This window comes from Sesamum indicum, linkage group LG4 (genome assembly GCF_026168435.1).
Source record: "Sesamum indicum cultivar Baizhima isolate 11 linkage group LG4, ASM2616843v1, whole genome shotgun sequence".
Classification (NCBI taxonomy): Eukaryota; Viridiplantae; Streptophyta; class Magnoliopsida; order Lamiales; family Pedaliaceae; genus Sesamum; species Sesamum indicum.
Genome location: NC_142660.1, coordinates 1,374,351 through 1,392,691, shown reverse-complemented (window position 1 = coordinate 1,392,691; position 18,341 = coordinate 1,374,351). Strand labels below are relative to the sequence as shown.

General features: G+C 36.2%; 3 protein-coding genes and 1 pseudogene across 10 annotated transcripts; 2 read left to right on the top strand and 2 right to left on the bottom strand.

The window, feature by feature from the left end:
- The first annotated feature begins 2,243 nt into the window (after positions 1 to 2,243).
- On the top strand, positions 2,244 to 5,145 carry LOC105159861 (protein IQ-DOMAIN 12). 3 transcript variants are annotated; one of them, XM_011077067.3, is made up of 6 exons: positions 2,244 to 2,404; positions 2,929 to 3,086; positions 3,190 to 3,465; positions 3,638 to 3,868; positions 4,073 to 4,204; positions 4,358 to 5,145. In XM_011077067.3, exons 2-6 carry the CDS (start codon positions 3,009 to 3,011, stop codon positions 4,874 to 4,876), a joined length of 1,236 nt encoding a protein of 411 aa, XP_011075369.1. In that variant the 5' UTR covers positions 2,244 to 2,404; positions 2,929 to 3,008; the 3' UTR covers positions 4,877 to 5,145. The 3 variants fall into 3 exon arrangements, with proteins under 3 accessions (XP_011075369.1, XP_011075368.1, XP_011075370.1); XM_011077066.3 differs by lacking the exon at positions 2,244 to 2,404 and adding an exon at positions 2,411 to 2,682; XM_011077068.3 differs by lacking the exon at positions 2,244 to 2,404 and adding an exon at positions 2,411 to 2,789.
- Positions 4,404 to 6,491, bottom strand: LOC105159860 (lichenase pseudogene; annotated as a pseudogene).
- A 543-nt stretch (positions 6,492 to 7,034) lies between these two features.
- RECA3 (RECA homolog 3) lies at positions 7,035 to 10,887 on the bottom strand. Of its 5 annotated transcripts, none has more exons than XM_088879733.1 (9): positions 10,660 to 10,887; positions 10,393 to 10,441; positions 9,986 to 10,194; positions 9,569 to 9,700; positions 9,411 to 9,489; positions 8,905 to 9,077; positions 8,072 to 8,218; positions 7,873 to 8,007; positions 7,035 to 7,563 (listed from the first exon to the last, which is right to left on the bottom strand). In XM_088879733.1, exons 1-9 carry the CDS (start codon positions 10,756 to 10,758, stop codon positions 7,261 to 7,263), a joined length of 1,326 nt encoding a protein of 441 aa, XP_088735859.1. In that variant the 5' UTR covers positions 10,759 to 10,887; the 3' UTR covers positions 7,035 to 7,260. The 5 variants fall into 5 exon arrangements, with proteins under 5 accessions (XP_088735859.1, XP_088735857.1, XP_088735860.1 ...); XM_088879731.1 differs by having other exon boundaries at positions 9,986 to 10,206; positions 10,660 to 10,886; XM_088879734.1 differs by having other exon boundaries at positions 10,669 to 10,886.
- A 2,034-nt stretch (positions 10,888 to 12,921) lies between these two features.
- On the top strand, positions 12,922 to 17,862 carry LOC105159858 (protein FATTY ACID EXPORT 1, chloroplastic). 2 transcript variants are annotated; one of them, XM_020693085.2, is made up of 7 exons: positions 12,922 to 13,130; positions 13,965 to 14,199; positions 15,304 to 15,471; positions 16,795 to 16,849; positions 17,244 to 17,290; positions 17,373 to 17,413; positions 17,509 to 17,607. In XM_020693085.2, the coding sequence occupies exons 1-6, from the start codon at positions 13,020 to 13,022 to the stop codon at positions 17,375 to 17,377; spliced, it is 621 nt and encodes a 206-aa protein (XP_020548744.1). In that variant the 5' UTR covers positions 12,922 to 13,019; the 3' UTR covers positions 17,378 to 17,413; positions 17,509 to 17,607. The 2 variants fall into 2 exon arrangements, with proteins under 2 accessions (XP_020548744.1, XP_011075364.1); XM_011077062.3 differs by lacking the exon at positions 16,795 to 16,849 and having other exon boundaries at positions 12,925 to 13,130; positions 17,509 to 17,862.
- Positions 17,863 to 18,341: the final 479 nt, after the last annotated feature.

Below are 18,341 nucleotides of genomic sequence, written 5' to 3'. Positions count from 1 at the left end.
CTGCACCTAAATTTCCATGCTTAATTATATCCGGATGATGTTCTTTTTTTTTCATTTTTTCGCCTGATTCTGCTTGCATTATTACATGGACCTCATGATCTCAAAAGTTAGTTTGTTCCAACTATAAACATGTTCTGGATATGTTTGCTGAATCTTGTACTACAACCAAACATTAATCAAGATTTAACATTAATTATGGTTTGCAAGAGGTTGTTAATGTTAATTCAATGCAATAATGATGGCATGGCTGCCAAAGCGAAGCTATCAAATATTCAACGTTGTAAAGCTGAATTGTGTCACTGGGCTACATCATTTTCTTGGCCTCAGGTCATTATTGCTCTGGCAATCATAAGCAAATCTTTAATTAGTGAAGACATGATTAAACACTAACTGTGCTTAATCAGGTTAATTAATATTTCATAATTGCACATTCAAATACATGTCCTCTAGTTCTCATGCTCCTCTGATAGTTCACATTCAACTATCATAACTAAGACAATTTAACTGTCATGTAATATTTTTATTATTTATTAAAGTTTATTGAGACACTATCCACTTGATTATTGTAGCTCAATCACTATTATTAATTTATAATAAACTTATATAAAATGACCAGTTTTATGTTCTCAATAAATTTGAACTCGTCACATTTAATTTTTTATTTAAAAAAAAAAAAACCCAATGGATGTTTGGAGCAAGACCGTGGGGTACAATGATGTTTTCTATTGATACACCAATTTTCAGGTCAAAAAAGCTTTAAATGGTTGGAATTTGTGGAAATTTAGGTAAGACTTTGTGCATGGGAATGGAACTTTGGGTTAAGGTTTAACAATAGTTTATAAAACTGACCTACTACATCATAGTTTAACCCAAACTTTCATACTTTGATTACTCATTTTGGACCATTTGAACAGCTATAAAGTCAAGAACCCCACTTTCTGCTTTTTCTTGTTTATCTCTATGTTTTCTATTTGTTTATTATTGTTATTGAGTATTGATGAATTCAAACTTCCCACTCATTTAAAAAAAAATATTAAATCATATATGCTGGCGTGAACATCATATTATTATATACCGATCGTGATTTTCATTTGAAGCGGACGTTTATGTCACTTTAGCGACATACATTTTAAAAATTGTTAAAACATATTATAATATAGCTAATTTACATCATGTACTATAAAAACAAATTCAATTGTCAAATTTTGATGAAGAAAATGAAAGCGTGTCGTGTCCAAATCATCCACAGATCATAGAAAAAGAAACTCCTAGTATAGAAATTGGAAAAGTTCAAACAAAAAAGTTGACCCACTGTCCAGAAGTTCATAACTTAGACATAAATCATCATGGACTTGCAAATTTTGGAATAATTACACCATTCTTGATAAATGGGTGTGATTTTAGGACACGTTACAAGTTAACAGTGGCACAGACCAAATTGAAAGGGAAATTGAAGAACCCATGTCTTACAAGGGTTGCTAGCCCTGATTTGGCTTGTTTGTTACATGGACTTTTCAGAAGAGATCATCCATCAATTCCCTTGTCATCTTGTGAAGTAATGGTCATATTTTGAAATTTGGGGTCTTTCTTTCTTGGAGCTGAGAAAGACTTTTAGACAATGAGGGTGTGCAATAGTAAGTCCACTAAGCAGAAAAGTACACATTTTTGTGCATAATTATTGATGATGTCATATGATAGACACGATGAAATACATATGATATGATCTTGTCAGCTTTCAAATATTTTTAATTTTTAAAAAAATTTAAAATATACGTATCATTCATATAAAATTTGAGAGTCATTCTTCGTCACTGATTAATGTTGATGATAAGAATTTTGACGAAATCCTTCAACGATTAGATTAATAAGGGTCTTAAGAGGAATAGAAGCCATGCTGAAAATGTAGGTATGCAATAAATGACTTATCGATTTGATCTTTATTTGGAGTATTAATAAGTTTAGCCTATTGTACGATCATTGTGTGGTTACCTTGATAGTTCCTCATGTACGTCATTCTATTAAGGGTCTACACTCAGATCATATTTAAGGTACGACCCATATGGGCTCAGGTACATGATCGGCATAAGAATACACGGATCCCAATCCTGTTTGATCATAATCAAATTTGAAGGGCATTTAGGTACTTTCCAAGGTCTGCCTGATCATTACATACAAGTTAAGTACTTCCTCATATGAATTCAAAGATAATGATAAAGATTTCATTACAAGAAGACAATCTCCCAAGGTTCATTACAGGCCATACAAACAGACATTTTGAACTGGTCAGTGGGCAGGCAGTTGTGACAATGACAGTTAGAAAAGAAAGGGGAGACGGCATAGAGGCAGCAAAATAGAGGGCCATATGATGTTAAAAGCTCCTTCCTCATAAGTCACCCCCAAAAGGGTACAAGACCTGATAATCTTGAAACATCAATTCTTACAAAAGTCCTTCTTTTAACTTTATTTTTATTTTATCCATTAAAGTTGCTGCTTCCTCAATCAGCACATGATGTGCTTTTGAGTGCACATATGATATAGCACTCTGCATAAAGAAGAACAGAAGCCATCTTGTACCATCATCATTCAAGAAAAGAAAAAAGATGTTGGATTATTTATCAACATGCATGGCTTTATAAATTGATGTGTTCCTTCTGCATGCTTCAAATTATATGTATTTTTGAGGTATCCTTTCATTTCCTCATTGATTTAAATTGAGGAGGTTTTTTTCTTTTTTCATCTTCTTGAAACGTCGGTCGGCAAGTGAAGGCCGATCAGCGTAGCAATCCTTTGTAAGTGGGATCATAGGAGTTTCCAGCGGTCACTGTGGAATATCTGATTTGAACTATAGTTACCAGCAGAATTTGAGATGTTTTATTGATTTAGGAAGTTAGTTTTTTATGGTTTTCTTTGTTTCATTTTCTTTCTCAGAGAAGTGACCACAAAGATGGTTATGAAGAAAATTGCTGTGGCTGATTAATGTAGTTTCTTGACTGCCATAAATTTAGCAAATGGGAAAGAAGAGAAGTAGCTGGTTGTCTTGTGTGAAGAGGCTTTTCATTCCTCAGTCAAAAGCAAAATCTGAGGAGGTAAATTTCGATCAGTATTTCCTGTTTTGATCTTCATGTTTCACTGTTTTGTTAATCGACCGTCTCCAATTTGATGAGCATCTGTTGCTTTTGGAGTGATCAGAAACCAGAGAAATGGAGGCGGTTCTTGGAAGTGTTTTCATGCAGACAGTATCCTATGTTGGAAGCGCCTCAGAAAGGGCTGAATGAAGCGACGGAAGAACAGAGAAAACATGCATTGGCCGTGGCCATTGCTACAGCGGCTGCAGCAGAAGCTGCTGTGGCTGCTGCAAATGCTGCAGCAGAGGTAGTCCGGCTCACTAATAACCCACACGAACTCGAAAGGAGAAAACAGTACTTTGCTGCTATTAGAATTCAGAGTGCTTACAGGGGACATCTTGTGAGTTACTATTTGAAGTGTTATCTCATATTCTTGAAACAATTCAAGACAACTTTGTTTTGAGGAAAAAACTTCAACTCTCTTTATAATTCTCGGATGTCTAGTTCTTAGCCAAGTACTCTCTGAATGTTTTAGGATAATTATACTGACACTCCTCAACATGAGAGTGCAGGCCAGGAAAGCACTGAGTGCACTGAAAGGAATAGTGAAACTTCAAGCAGTGGTTCGAGGCGAGCTAACTAGGCGCAGCGTTGTTAAAACATTATCATCCATGTTTTTGCTGACAAAGGCTCAGCCACAATTACGACAAAGTGACGTGCGCCCTCTGCTTGATTATCTTAATCATGGAGAAAAGAGACATAGTCTTAGCCAAAAGGAAGGAGTCAAATCTGAGGAACGAAAGGTAAGTGAAGAGGCTGCATTCTAGAATCTCAACTTTTTGATGCATTGCACTTAGGTACAAGCTAACTGAACTAGGAGAAAGCAAATCAGTGTCTTAAATGGACCACATATTTTATTGTTTCTCCTAATTCTCATCATACTTATGAATGAGCTGGATTTCAAGTGCTGAAGTGGAAAAACGTTATTGGCTTCTCTTTGTTGGCAGCTTCAGTGCAACGGCCACAGAAGTTGGGATTTGAGCTTGGTTTCAAAGGAAGGCATGGAAAGCTTGTATCTACAAAGGCAGGAAGCCATTGCTAAAAGGGAACGCATGAAGCAGTACTCCTTTTCCCACCGGGTAAGTTTCATTCTGCTAAAGTTCTTGCTTCTGCACATCAACTGGGATAATAAAATGGATGAGCGAATATGAGGAAGGACAAAGATCATCTCTACCATCATGTTCATTATCTTCAACCAAACTTGTTAGAGTCTTTGTTTTATTTTTTGCCAGGAGAGGATATATGACCAAAAACTGCAAGAAATAACGATCCACAAAGAGAACAGAAAGATCAACAGGTTTGATCAATTTGTAGAGGTATATCAACATGAAGACAAAGAGAAGTTGAAGCCTTCATCTCATAATAGTACTATAGCCGTTGATGCAAGTGGGCTGGCACAACTGAAGCTGAGAGCCATCTGCAGACAGGAAATGGTGGAGGAATCAAATTCACCATTTACACTACCAAGGAGATCGTTCTGTCATGTGAAACAGAAATCAATCAGAGAAGATGGGTCTTTGCCCAGCTCTCCGGTTTTCCCAACATACATGGCTGCCACTGAATCTGCCAAGGCAAAGTCAAGGTCTCTGAGCACACCAAGGCAAAGGCTGAGGTTATGCGAGACGTACTCTGGCGAACTTTCTCCAGTTGGGCTTTCTTCTTGGAGTTCATTTAACAGTGAAATAACCAAAAGTAACAAAAGGAACAGCATTTCTCAGCACACATCTTCTACTTTGGGGACACCCAACTGAGATTAAGATTGACTTGTTTTCTTTTTCTTTGTTAACAGGCCACCAACCAGGCACTAAGATCATAATCTCTCTTGTATATATGTGCATCTCCTTTTTCTGTTTGGGCCTGTAAGCTCAAGATTTTCAGTGTTGTGGGCTGAAGCTGATTTCTGCTTTTCCCTGGTTTGTTTTTCTGGGGAAATACTTCTGTCTGCTTTGCTATGTTTAGCTATCACGATGTCAATGGTTCTAATTCTGCTTTTACTGATTTATTTATCATCTTCAGCGAATTACTTGGAGTACCTGGAAGGATTGAATATACCGTATGAACTATGTATATAAGATCGAAGTTTAACTTTATTTCCTGTCAGAGGCACTCTCTAGTCTCTACCATTTCTTAAATCAGACAATCATAATGATCAAAAACTTCATTGAAATCAAACCTGACCGGATACTTAAGCTTGTTATTAGCATCAAAGAGCCCCCAATGCTGCTCATATTCTGGTTTCTTTAAGTCCTGATCAATCAGGTCAGATACATAAACTCCAACAGGCCTTTTAGGCCTCCTTTGGGTTCCTCCTTTTACATGCTGAATCAAATTGTTCGCGCAAATCTTGGCATTTTGAACAGTTGCTGCAGTTCCACCAGCAGAAGGCCAACCAGTTTCTGCAACTACGACCTCCACTTTATTTCCACCGTACTTCTCCACTGCCACATAAACTGCATCCACAAGAACATCAAACAGATTCCAGTACTTGTAAAACCTATCTCTCACCACAGTTGAAGGAGCTGAGAAAAGTGCATAATCCAACCCTATGCCCTTAGGATTACTGATATAAGGCAGATACAGGTGGAGATTGGCAAGTAATGGACAGTTATTCTTCTCAAGGAACTTGATAACGGAGCCAGTATATGGGCGGACATTGGGGACAAAAGCAGCTCCTGGTGGAGGGTAGAATTGGCCAAGAAGCCGAGGGCTTATTGCAGTAGAGACTTTGATCTTGGTTCCAAACCTAGCTAAGAAAAGTGTTGGCTATGTTTGCATGGCAAGGACAACATACAGTGCAGACCTGGCTGTGGTATTGTCTAATGGGCTGATCTCATTTCCAACTGCTATATACCTGAAATTGACATTATAGAACTTGACGACATTTTTCTGAATCCATGATTGTGCAACAGACAAGTTTCTAGCAATTCCAGGGATGTCTTCATTTGCAACTCCTAAAATGACTGATATGATGTTGCCTCTCAGAGCTTGGAGGAGTTGTTGGTTTGGTTTATAGAGTCGCATTCGCTTTATGTTGTATTTGTTGCACAGAGCAACTGCTTCTTTTGCAAATGGTAGCTTGCTGCCAATTTTTCCGTAGCAGACTCCCATTTGAGCATCTGCATTTGTTCAAATAAAATGTTAGTCTTTGAGACCTGCTATGTGTATGGCGGAGGGGGGAAGAGAGATAGAGAGAGACCTGCTATGTGTATGGCGGAGGGGGGAAGAAGAGAGATAGAGAGAGACCTGCTATGTGTATGGCGGAGGGGGGAAGAAGAGAGATAGAGAGAGACCTGCTATGTCTATGCCAAAAATTGACACTGCAACCAGCAGTAGTGCAGAATGGTTCAGGAGATATAACTTGGCCATGGGGTACTAACAGGAAAACAGTTCTGAAGCGAACTCTGAGCTTTTCAAAGTCGATGAGGAGATTTTGAAGTCAAAATGTAGACTATAGTATAAGTGAGGCAGGAACTATTCATTACTATCACTTCCTATTTCAACAATACTCCAAGAATATGAAAAACACGATCTCATGAGGTCGATTCTTTTGCGGTGGTAGGTTACTTGTAGGATTTAGATTCTCCATTTCCCTTTACATGAATTGATGCAAATTGATGCGAAACCACATACTCATACTTGTAGATAGACATGAACTTCTTTTGTCTAAAATTTACCTTGTGTAAACGTAATCTCAGAAACAAGATTTGATGTTATCAATAGCAGCCACCATTCATTAACAATCATTTTCCATTTTCCAGATACTGCAGGCATGAAGCATATCTTCTTGCAACTTTTTTACATCAGAGTTCCCGTCTTAAATTGGAAGCCTATTTCCTTACATTAATTTCGGTACTGAAAGAAAGAAAGGCCAAATTCTAACACTAGAGAAATGTTACCAGACAATGTACATAGTAAAAAGGTTGAGTAATACAATACACAATTTTGTTTGCATTATACAATCTCACATTAACCAGATAACAATATAATTAATGCCTGCAGATGTTTGATAAACTTAAACAGTTTCACCTAAACAGTTTCATCCATTTAGAATCAAGCTCAGAGAATCTACGGATGCATTTTCGCTCAACGTTCTTGTAAGAAGTGGCTCAAGAATATTTGCGTCGAGGTTGTGTGATCAATGATTTCCTTGGACCATTTCTCTCTCAAACAAATGACACCTTAAGGTTCTGATTACATCATCCAAAGCCCCATCATTTGCACCCAGATACCTTAAAACTTCCTCTCTACTATGCAAGACTCTTCCTTTGATGAAGTACCTGCTTCCATCTTTCACTATGACACCATGTTCACAGGCCAAATCCAAGGCCTCTGATTTGCGGCAGATTCCTTTCCCGAATCTTATACTTAATTCAGCTTTTGCCATTGAAGGTGCGAGTTTGTTTTTAACTACTTGCACAGAAATCCCAAGACCGGTAGCCTGGCAGCATGGAAATATTCAGATATGATACTATGCCAATTTCATATGAATTTTTGTCCAACAGGAAAAAAAAATATATGCTCATGAGTGAGCAATGCATTATAAATATCTGCTCTACTTGCACCAATATTTTATAAGATACTAGATGTATGTAAACGAAAAACCACACATTTCAAAGATCTGTAAAGATACTAGGTGTTAGCAGATTTTAATCTTATCAAGCACAAATAGGTGCGAAAATGATACCATCACAAAAGAGATATGCGGAAGCATGACAAATCCAGATCTGATAATACTTGTCAGTCTTACCTTATCCTCTGTCTTGAGCAATCCCTTTCTGCTAATTCGCATACGTATAGCAGCATAAAATTTCAAGGCATTTCCACCACAGGTTACTTCATCCACACGCACAGAGCCTTCAACTAATTTCAAATTTTTTCTTACCTGTAAGGATCAGAGAATTAATCTCAACACAAACCATCCATAAGATCCAGCAGAAGGTGCTAACCTGGTTGATAAAAATAATAAGTGTATTGGAGTTGCATAGAGAATAATGTATTTTCCGTAGTGCTTGGGTCATTATTTTTGATTGAAGATCTCTGGAGGAACCACATTGTGAAGTGTCAACTTCACATTGAGGAACAAGAGCTGCTACCTGCAAAAGGAATGTAGATAAAACACTACAGGATAAAAAACATCCAAGGTTTCCTGACGATGATGGAAATTAAAGTACAGAAATACTGAAATTTAGTGGATAAAACTACCTAAGTAAAAGCAAAATAGCACAAAAATTAAATATAAAGAATAATCTGAACCGTCAACCAATTGCATCCAAGAAAAGAAGAATATAGCAATACAAAGAAGAATCCATTTCCAAATCAATATAATGATATATGGAGAAAATGCATGATTGAGTTTTGAGGCAAATGCTTGCAGGGAAAGCTGATACAGCTACCTAGAAATAAATCACCCATTTCACTTCCAATATATCAGATGTCCCAATGCTTCTAATTATACAATCACCGAACAGAATGATAGAACCCAATCCACTATTTGCAAACAATTTGCATAAAAGCATTGTGCCTTCATCTCAATCAATACAAGTTCTCTGCTTTTCGGTATTAGATTATTCATACATCTGTTTTCCAATTCTACAAGTCCTGGTGTATCAACAAATTAACTTTTATGGCAGACTGGGAGAAACTACATCAATCAATCATACATCACACTCGACTACATTTGTAACTAAATAGGAACATGAAAGAGATGACAGGAATTATTTGATATATAATACAAAAGACTATTTTGTGCAGAAGTAGGGATTCTTAGGTTGGTACATACACTGTCAACAACAATAACAGAAATCGATCCACTTTTTGTCAATGTATCCACCACACTCAGCAAATTTTCAGCAGAATCTGGCTGTGAAATAAGGAGATCCTCAGTGTTAACACCTATTGACTCAGCAAGTGAAGGGTCCATTGCATTCTCCACATCAAGATAGGCACAGTAACCTATATGAGGAATAAATTAGTTACATGTGAAGAATAAAGAGAAAAACGATGATGATGTTTAAGCAGCATAAAAGACTGCAACTCAAAAAGTTCGATTGTTTCCTCTATCACAATAATCTTCCTCATACTAGTCAAAGTCACTACATTGATATAACCCACTAAACTCAGCAATTCTACAGCAAGTTATGCATGGCATGTGAAAAAGCTATGGCAACAGTTTCATGCGTGAAGTGACTAGTAGCTAATGAATAGTTTGTAAGAGCAACAAGATCAATAGAGTTAACAAATGATTGTTAAAAAAGGGAATACATCTTTGCAGATAGATCCCTATACCTATGGAAGAAGAAGATAAAGAGCCATCCTTATACAACAAGAAGCTTGTCCATCCATGCAAAATCTTTGGCTTCAAAGCCTACAAGTTGGAACGCTATTTTACTTTTAGCATATCACTGTACTCTAGAAAACCTAATTCCCCATATATTTTTAGATACCAAATCTTTCATTCCGAAAATTGAAGACATATTATTGTGTGCACCTCCAAGCTTTTGAGCCTCCTTAATAACATGTAATGCAAGTGTTGTCTTCCCTGATGCTTCCTGCCCGTAAATTTCTACCATCCTCCCCTGATGAAAGCAATCAACATATGTCATGGATATGCGTAATGTCTAAGTGAAGCTAAAAGACGTAAAAGAGGAAGAAGATTCTTACTCTCATAGAATATATCATTTCAAACAGGAAAGTGCTATGTAACAATAAATGGCCATTAACATTAACTGAGTGAGCAGCAGTAATATTGTAAAGGTGCAAAAATAGAATAATAATGGCATATATCTGCAATCTATGTCAGTAGTTATCAAAAGGATAGCAAATAACAGAACCATGAATGCAACTATTTGTCAGAAGCAAACCTTAGGTAGTCCACCAATACCAAGAGCCTGATCCAGCCTCAATGAGCCGGTGGATATCACAGGGGCTCTTCTAGCCCCAAAGAATCGCTGCAATGACAGCATTGATTCTTTACCAAATTCCCCTGAAAGGTTCGATAGAGCCATACGCAGTGCAGTATCTTTCTCTGTCACCTTGGAATCATCCGGAATATGATCATCATATGCATATTCTGAAACTTCAACTAAGATCAAAACAGAGGAGAACTCAATTGCAAAAAGCGTATCCAAAGAAGAAGAAAACGGAAAAAGAAAAAAGAAAAAGTCGCATAATCAAATATCAATTATACTGAAGATATCAAAACTACAAAAAGATCAGCAGATTATAACCAAAAGAGAGTAGAGCAAAAACTGGAAAATGTAATCTTTACCGGTTGATGATGTATGAATGCTCCGCGTCCTTCTCCAAGCACACTCAGTCTGAAGAATACAAAACAAACATAAATACTTAAAAAAAAAAAAAGATAAAAAATTTATCAGCAGAGCTAAATTTACAGCAATTTAACTTCAGAAAAACACCATTGCAAAACTCAAAATCAAAGTACAAAAATAAATGCCAAATCTAAGTCGTTTTAACTCAGAGTATCACAGATAAAACTATACAACAGTACTCAACATGTTTTTACACATATACATACATATAATACCTGGGGTGTGGAGAGGAGAGAGCGGAATCGAAAGGTTGAAAAGGTACTCAACCGCAAAAGTTTAACTGATTTAGCTGCTAAAGAGACCATTTACTTCAAATTTCCTAACGGATTTTGCGCAGAAATGCCAGAAATTAGGGTTCTTCTTCGAAGCATATAGTGCAAAATACCTGTTCAAGCTGGGTGGCGCCATTTTTACGAACAACCGGGGATGGGAAACTAAATCGTGTTGGTTGCGGGGGAATTCAAGAACGCGACTTTGAGTTTTATTTCAAACAACATTTCAAATACCTATGTTGCCCTTCTTGGGTTATTGCCCACACTATAATCAAACGTCGAACACTTTGGTCACCTGCTTTACGAATTTTTTAGAATAGATTTAAAAATTAAATTGCTTTACGAAAATTTTAAAATAATTCCAAATTTAAAATAATTTAACTCATTTAGCTCCATCCAATCAAGTTCCGATACCAATTAGGGGTTACCATTATATGTTAAATTTTAGTAATTGTATTTCCATTATATGTTATATTTAATTTGTAATTAGTATTGTACAAATTTAAAACTCGCTATATAAAAATATAATATTAGTAACATATAAATAATAATTTTAAAGTTGTCACTAATAAAATATATCAAGTGATAATATTTTTTATCTTGTCATTACATAATTATTAATGTCAAAAATTGTACATGAAGTCATCACTATAAATTATTAGTGATACTTCTATATTGACAGCTAAACAACAATAAAATATAATGACATAAACTATTTATGTGACAGATCATCGTTATATATGTGTCTAATTCCTTGCAGTAACAACTTTATACACTATTTTTTGTCATTAATTTCTACTAATAACAAACTAATTATAAAGAACAATAATCACTATTGAGACAAAACAAAAATTATTATCAGTGAATATATATAATTAGTCATAAAAATATATATATTTATATAATTAGTAGCATTATGATATCACTCACTTTTTCATGTTATAAAACTTACCCACAATTCTTAGACCCACCTGCAACCCTATAGTGCCATGTAGACAGGTGGTTTGAACCCTAGCTGTTTGTCTACATATTTCCCACATGCTGCTTGAACCCCTTATGCATCAGCAAATCACCAAACTTGGCACCATCAACAGTTTGCCAAACCTGCTAGCTGTGTATGGCATCGTTAAACCCATTCGCGTGTACTATCTGTCGTCAACTGTCGAGGAATCCCACACATCGGGTGCTGCTTTCAGACCGTCTGCCTTTTTGCCGAAGAATGCTGCACACAGGTGCTACCTGCGCGCACTATCTGCCAACTGTCCTGCACATAGGCGCATAGCTCTGCCTATGCACGCACATTATGTGCATCCAATTGTCATTTTCCACAACATCTCGCACATTTGTCTCAATGTTGCTGAGACTTCAACCCACGATGCCCACATAATGCTGACAATCGGCTAATGACACCCCACATGTACTCCAGGCCTACACGTCCACTGCAGTACTATCGCATTACCATCCAGCGTTTCTTGACGGACTAGTGTTACTCTGCATCACTATAGACCAATATTATGACACGAACACCGCATCAATTTCTGTTGTCCCTTATCGACACCCATTGTTGAGTCTAGCATGCAAGCTTGCCATATTAGAGGGAACGAAATTATAATATAACTAACAATTTATATATGTTTTCTAAAGAAATTGACAAATATGGCTATGGAATTGTCGCCCACAAGTGATGAGGGCGTGGTGCCATCGCCCTTCTATATGGAAGTGGTGCCGTATCTTCACCACCATTTAAAAAAAAAATAACAATTAAAATGTAATTTAATTAAAAATTAAGAAAGCGTTAAGTTTTTAAAGAAAGTTAAAAAGAATTAAGAAAATTAAGTTACTTTTTTAAATATATATAATATAAAAATATTTAATATCATTTATAATAAATAATATAATTTATTAAAATATATCTTATCAGTATAAGTGTCATAACATGTGGACTTATAGGTAAATAAGTTGTCGATTCTTTAAAAAAGTATCTGTCACGTAAGCAATTTTTAGCTTAGATTCAAAATAATATAAAAAATTTTAAATCAGACTTAATTTTATTATATTTTAATTTTACAGAACTATTTATATAGATGGTATGTTTTAAAAGTATTAGAATTAAATTAAAGGATAAAAAAAATAATTTACCAAAAAATTGCAAAAGGAGTAGGCAACAAAAGTCAAGGGTTTAGCTTTTCCGTTGACCAGTTTTCTGTCAACTTCATTCACAAACTCTCATTCATCTGATTCTTCTTGCACTTTAAATCCCAAGAACTGCAGCAAATAAAGAGAGAATTCTAACGATGTCATCGGCGATTGCTCAACTCTCATGTTTCTCTTCCGTAATTTACAACCGCCGACTGCAGCTCAACTGCGGATCATATTCCCGCACCGCCAGTTTTGGCCGCGGAAGGGTACGGGTGTTTTTGTTTTTATTAATTTCCCAGTTCTTATTCTGAATGTATTTCCGGGTGGAATGCTGAATTTTTCATATTGCTATGGGCTTACGTGCCAGGGTTTTGCATCTCTGGTGTTGGTTGAGATGATGTATTGAGAAATCAATTTTTGTTTGTTTGTTTCTTTTATATTTTTGTTTTGCTGAATTTCGGTCCAAGAAAATACTATGGAATGGATTGGAAATTTTTCATCTGTTTGTCTTTTTCTCTGCTTTAGTTCCGCAGGATCAGAATCGAGACGTTAGTTGCAATGTGCATGAGTGTGAATGTTGGCTTTTTCTTTATTTATTTGAAAGTAATGTTTTGCGGCTTAATGCCACTTGCTATTCAGTTCTCATAAATAAAAATAAGAAAATTTGTTGGACTTGTGAATGGACGGATTTAGATTAGATGTTACAATGTAATAAATGTGCTTTACTTTGTATCTTAAAATGCATTTTCAGTCACTCGTAGAATGCCATAATAGTGAAATCAAAACTCAAAGAGTGGTGAAGAAAGGAAGTTTGATGTACAAATTCAAAAATTATTTTGTGAAATAGCACAGTGTGGTGCTTTGTGTATACAAGCTGGGCAAGTGGAACAGGTAGTTATTCTTGCTTGGCTTAAACTTAATATGAGCATACTCATTTCCAGCCAGCGAGGCTTGAGAGTCTACTATTGAGCTTTTCAGTTTAGCAGTTTGTGCTGTTATTTCATGTTCATAACCTAGAATCTGGTAGCAGCTATCAAGCTGATACAGTTTCTGCTATTTGTTTATCATTTGAAAGTTATGCATCTTGACTTTGTCTTCAGGTTTCAAATGTTATGAGCAGTGATGGACGTGGTAGTGAAGTATCCAACTTGGCTGATAAGACCACGCCAAGTTACGTAGAAGATTCATCAAAATCACATGGGAGCTCTACAAAGGCAGATCCCCTTACAGAAGGTTTTGTTATTGGAGAATCGAATGGGCGCATACAGGAACAAGTCAATAGCCAACCAAAAAGGGGAGCAAAGATTCACGATTTTTGTTTTGGGATCCCCTTTGGTAAGTATCTGCTGACCTAGAATTTCCCTTTTCTGAATAATAATGAAATTCTTTCTGCACTTTGTTTAGATATCCTGGGCCCTTTTGCATTTCTGATCTGGACTTTCTCTTTTAAGATGTTTTAAATTCTGTTGCTGGTTTGTGATTGCTTCACTATGTCAATTGTTTGTCAAGAGTCAAACAGCTTCGTTTCTGTGGAAAACTAGAAGTTTTAGGAGTTGAAAAGAATTGCCAAATCGTAGAAAATTGCACTCCCTTGTATGTTCCCTTTTATGTTGCACAACAACCCTAATGAAAGGGCATTAGTTATGGAACCAGATTCTGGCAAGAATAGTGGTCGAATGATTAGTTCTTACTGTTTGTCTGGTTCGGAACATAAAAGAAGGAAAGATCACCATCCGGAACTGTGAACTCTTGATCATCAAATTGTTTTGAAAGGGCATTAGTTATGGAACCAGATTCTGGCAAGAATAGTGGTCGAATGATTAGTTCTTATTGCTTTGTCTGGTTGGGGAACATAAAAGGAGGAAAGATCACCATCCAGAACTGTGAATTCTTGATCATCAAATTGTTTTGAACCTCAATCACCTCCAAACTCAATTCCCTCAAACCCGCCCCCACCCTGCACCAATGCCCCAAATAAACAACAGAGAAATAAAAAGGGAAGTCTTCCAATCTTAAAACAAAACAAAATTCTCCTGATGGTGGAGTTTAATTAAGTAGAGTCATCGATTTATCAAAGTTTTGGAATTGAACTCTGATGGGACTCAACTTCAGATAATCTAGTGGTGGGTGTTTGTCTCTGGATCTGGCAGCATTAGTACAAGTACTACTCTGTGCAGTGTGAAACACCAGAAGAAGTATGCAGGATGTAATGCAACATAATTTGTAATTGTGCTGGATAACTGTTAGTTTCGTTGTCTTTATTGAAACTTGAAATTGAACAGTAAGTTGCTTTTTAACGTGTCTTTTGTTCTGTCAGAAACATTAGTTATGTGCACTCTCACTCAATGACGATTACATGCAAGTTATTTTGATATTTAAAATTGTTCATAGTACACTCATGTAAACTTGTTGAACTAAGAAGTTCTTTATTTACCATAGGCGGGCTTGTCCTAAGTGGGGGACTTCTTGGCTTTATTCTCTCAAGAAACCCTGTTACTTTGAGCACTGGTGTGCTTTTTGGAGGTGCTTTATTGGCACTTAGCACTTTCAGTTTGAAGGTTTGGAGACAAGGAAAATCCAGCTTACCATTCATACTGGGTCAAGCAGGTGATTACATTTTTCCTGGTGGAGGAATCATTATGACAGTTCTCTTCTCCGTATTTATAACATATGATTTCTGTTTTCTTGGTATCTTTTAAGTGCTTAAATATCAATATGAAAGCCAGTGCGTTGACTCTGCCTAATTAATGGGACTTTACATCCTTTCAGTTTCATCTTTTCTGAACAATGTTTTAAAGATTAAAAGTTCAACTATCCCTCTACTTTTTTTTAAATATGTGTACATCAGCTTAAGCAGTTGCCTGAGGTTGTTAATTTGCAGCCTTCCTCTTCATTTAGGTAAATGGCATTCCACGACGTGTATATTGATAATATGCTCTAAGCATACTTTGGGTTGCAGGAGAAGATCTGCTGGATATGATTCTAAGAATTGTGAAGTGCATAACTAGTCCTTGGCATGCCCGCACTGGAGACTTTTGAGGGCCTGATGTAGTGAACTAAACAAAATTCTCAAACTCTAAATGAAGCCTTTAAAAAGAAAGCATGAGTGCCATCATCAGCAATTTGGAATGGTTTTCATGCTGCAACAGTACCTTGAATCTATAAGCATGCATCCAAAAGTATGCTTCTAATATGGTCTAGAAGAAAAAAGAACGGAGAAATCAATTTTCAGACCATAAACCGACTAGATTATATCCTTATAGAAACGTATAAACCAACGCATTGTTTATTAGAATCTCCAATCCACTCATCATAATTAGTTAGGTGTTGGGAAATCCAAATAGTAAGATTTAAAAGTGAGATGAAGATTCAAACAATAGAGTAGGATGTGATCCATATTAGGTAGCTAATTAAGCTCCTCATTTAATAGATCAAATGCGACAGGATTGGAAGATTGGCGGTAGGGGATGGAGGAGCTATTGTTGTTTAGCAATATATGGCTAAATTCTTCCACACATCTATTGTCACAGGCTATGTTGTAATTTAGCAAACATCTGGTTGTCTGATAAATCTTTTACCTTAATCTTTATGTAATAAATATGGCCTTCTCAATAGCAATATCAATATGAAACTTCATGTGTGATTACATGATTAAATTACTCTTACAGTATGTCCTTTTTCACTTTTGTCATTATATAACTGGGGGGTACCAAATGATGCCATCTTATCCCAGAAATTATTCTCAGCTATTTTGCATGTTAATTCTCCCTTTCAACCTGCTTTTATGAAACTGATTTTCTGTTAATTAAATTATATCCAACATTAGTAATCTGTTTAAAATATTCTATGACAAAAAACAACAGTTCAAATTACTTATTAAACGCGGACCTAGTCTGCTTGGTGCTCAAAGGCCTGTGAATTGTTTTGCAGTGTTTGACTCTAGCCTCTTCAATAGGCTCATGTCTATGTTCTTAGGGCTTGTGCAGTGAGTTACTTTTCCCTTTTTCTTCTAGTTTTATCGTATATCATTTTACCTATCTTTCCCAACAGGCTAAAATATGGTGCTTGCAGAAAAACTTCAATAAGTCTCATCCATATTTTGTCCAATGAAATTATGCAGCAAGTTGTTTTTTCTTTTTCTTTTTGTTTCATGGTATAAAATTTTACCTATCTTTTCCCAACAGGCTCACAGAAAACTTCAATAAATATCATCGAGCTTTCTATCCAATGAATTATGCAGCTAACGTCTTAATAATTTAATGTGAGAGTATGCATATAGAATGTTGGTCATGGAATTTAGCTAATATGTATTGTTCTCATTATGTTTTTGGGTCATCTGACTTAGTTAATAATCAGTCTTCACCTACTCTACCATGCAGTACTCTCTATGGCCCTTCTGTGGAAGAATGTTCAGGCCTATTCACTGGTAATGAGTCAGATTTCTATTATTGTTTTACCTGCTCTCTACTTTATAACCACATTAACCGAAAATGTTGATAATGTTGCAGTCTAAAAGACTCTTCCCTGCAGTTTTTAATGCTGTCATCAGGTACTGTGATATGATTTTACCATTGCACTTTTTAGCTGAACATTGTAACATCATTCATTTTGTCACTGGTTCTTTTCTGCTTTAACATGTACCAGTGCTGCGATGCTCTGCTTCTATTCCTATGTGGTGATATCTGGAGGTAATCCTCCACCAAAGAAGTTGAAGTCTCCCGCATCTGTTGAATCATTGTAGGCTATCTAAAGATGAGACAATCTGTGGCTTTCATTGGAAACATTTGCTCTTTTGCCCGTGGAGGTAAGTTTATATGTGAGTAAGATCAAATTTTATCATTATGGGAGTTTTCAAGTCTGAATTTCAAGTACCTGAAGTACATGTTGAGATAGGAGCAAATGATGATCAGGATGTGTAACATAGATTTGTACCTCAACAAACGTATAATTATGGATATATAATCAGAAACCTGCCTGAATAAATGTCAACTTTCCACTCTTGAGTTGTCATCTATGTAATTCATGTAGAAATCAGTATTGACCTGAACATACAGTTATACTTCATTTTAATTTTGAGCTACATTATAGTACTGTTGCGGAGTCGTTTCTGGACAAGTTCTACAAGTATCATTGCTAACCTGTGAGATTTGGTCATCAACTTGTGACAGGTGAGAAAACCATCACAGTGGTAAGAGTTTGTCATCCGCAATAGCTATTATCTGACGTAATAGCTACGTTATTTTCAGTTGTGATTGGACGTTTTATGGACAGGGGAGAGTCATGATAGTTTGCCATTGGAGGCAAGATGGAATTCCACTTAGTTATCCATCTATACCAAGAATTGTGGGAATGGGTGGTTCTCAAGTACAAAACTTATTTAAGACTTTAACAAAGGCAGTGCACTAGTACTAGAGGAATGGGATAGATCTCACTCTTAAATCTGTATGATGTGAAAATCCGTGATAGTTCAGGCATAT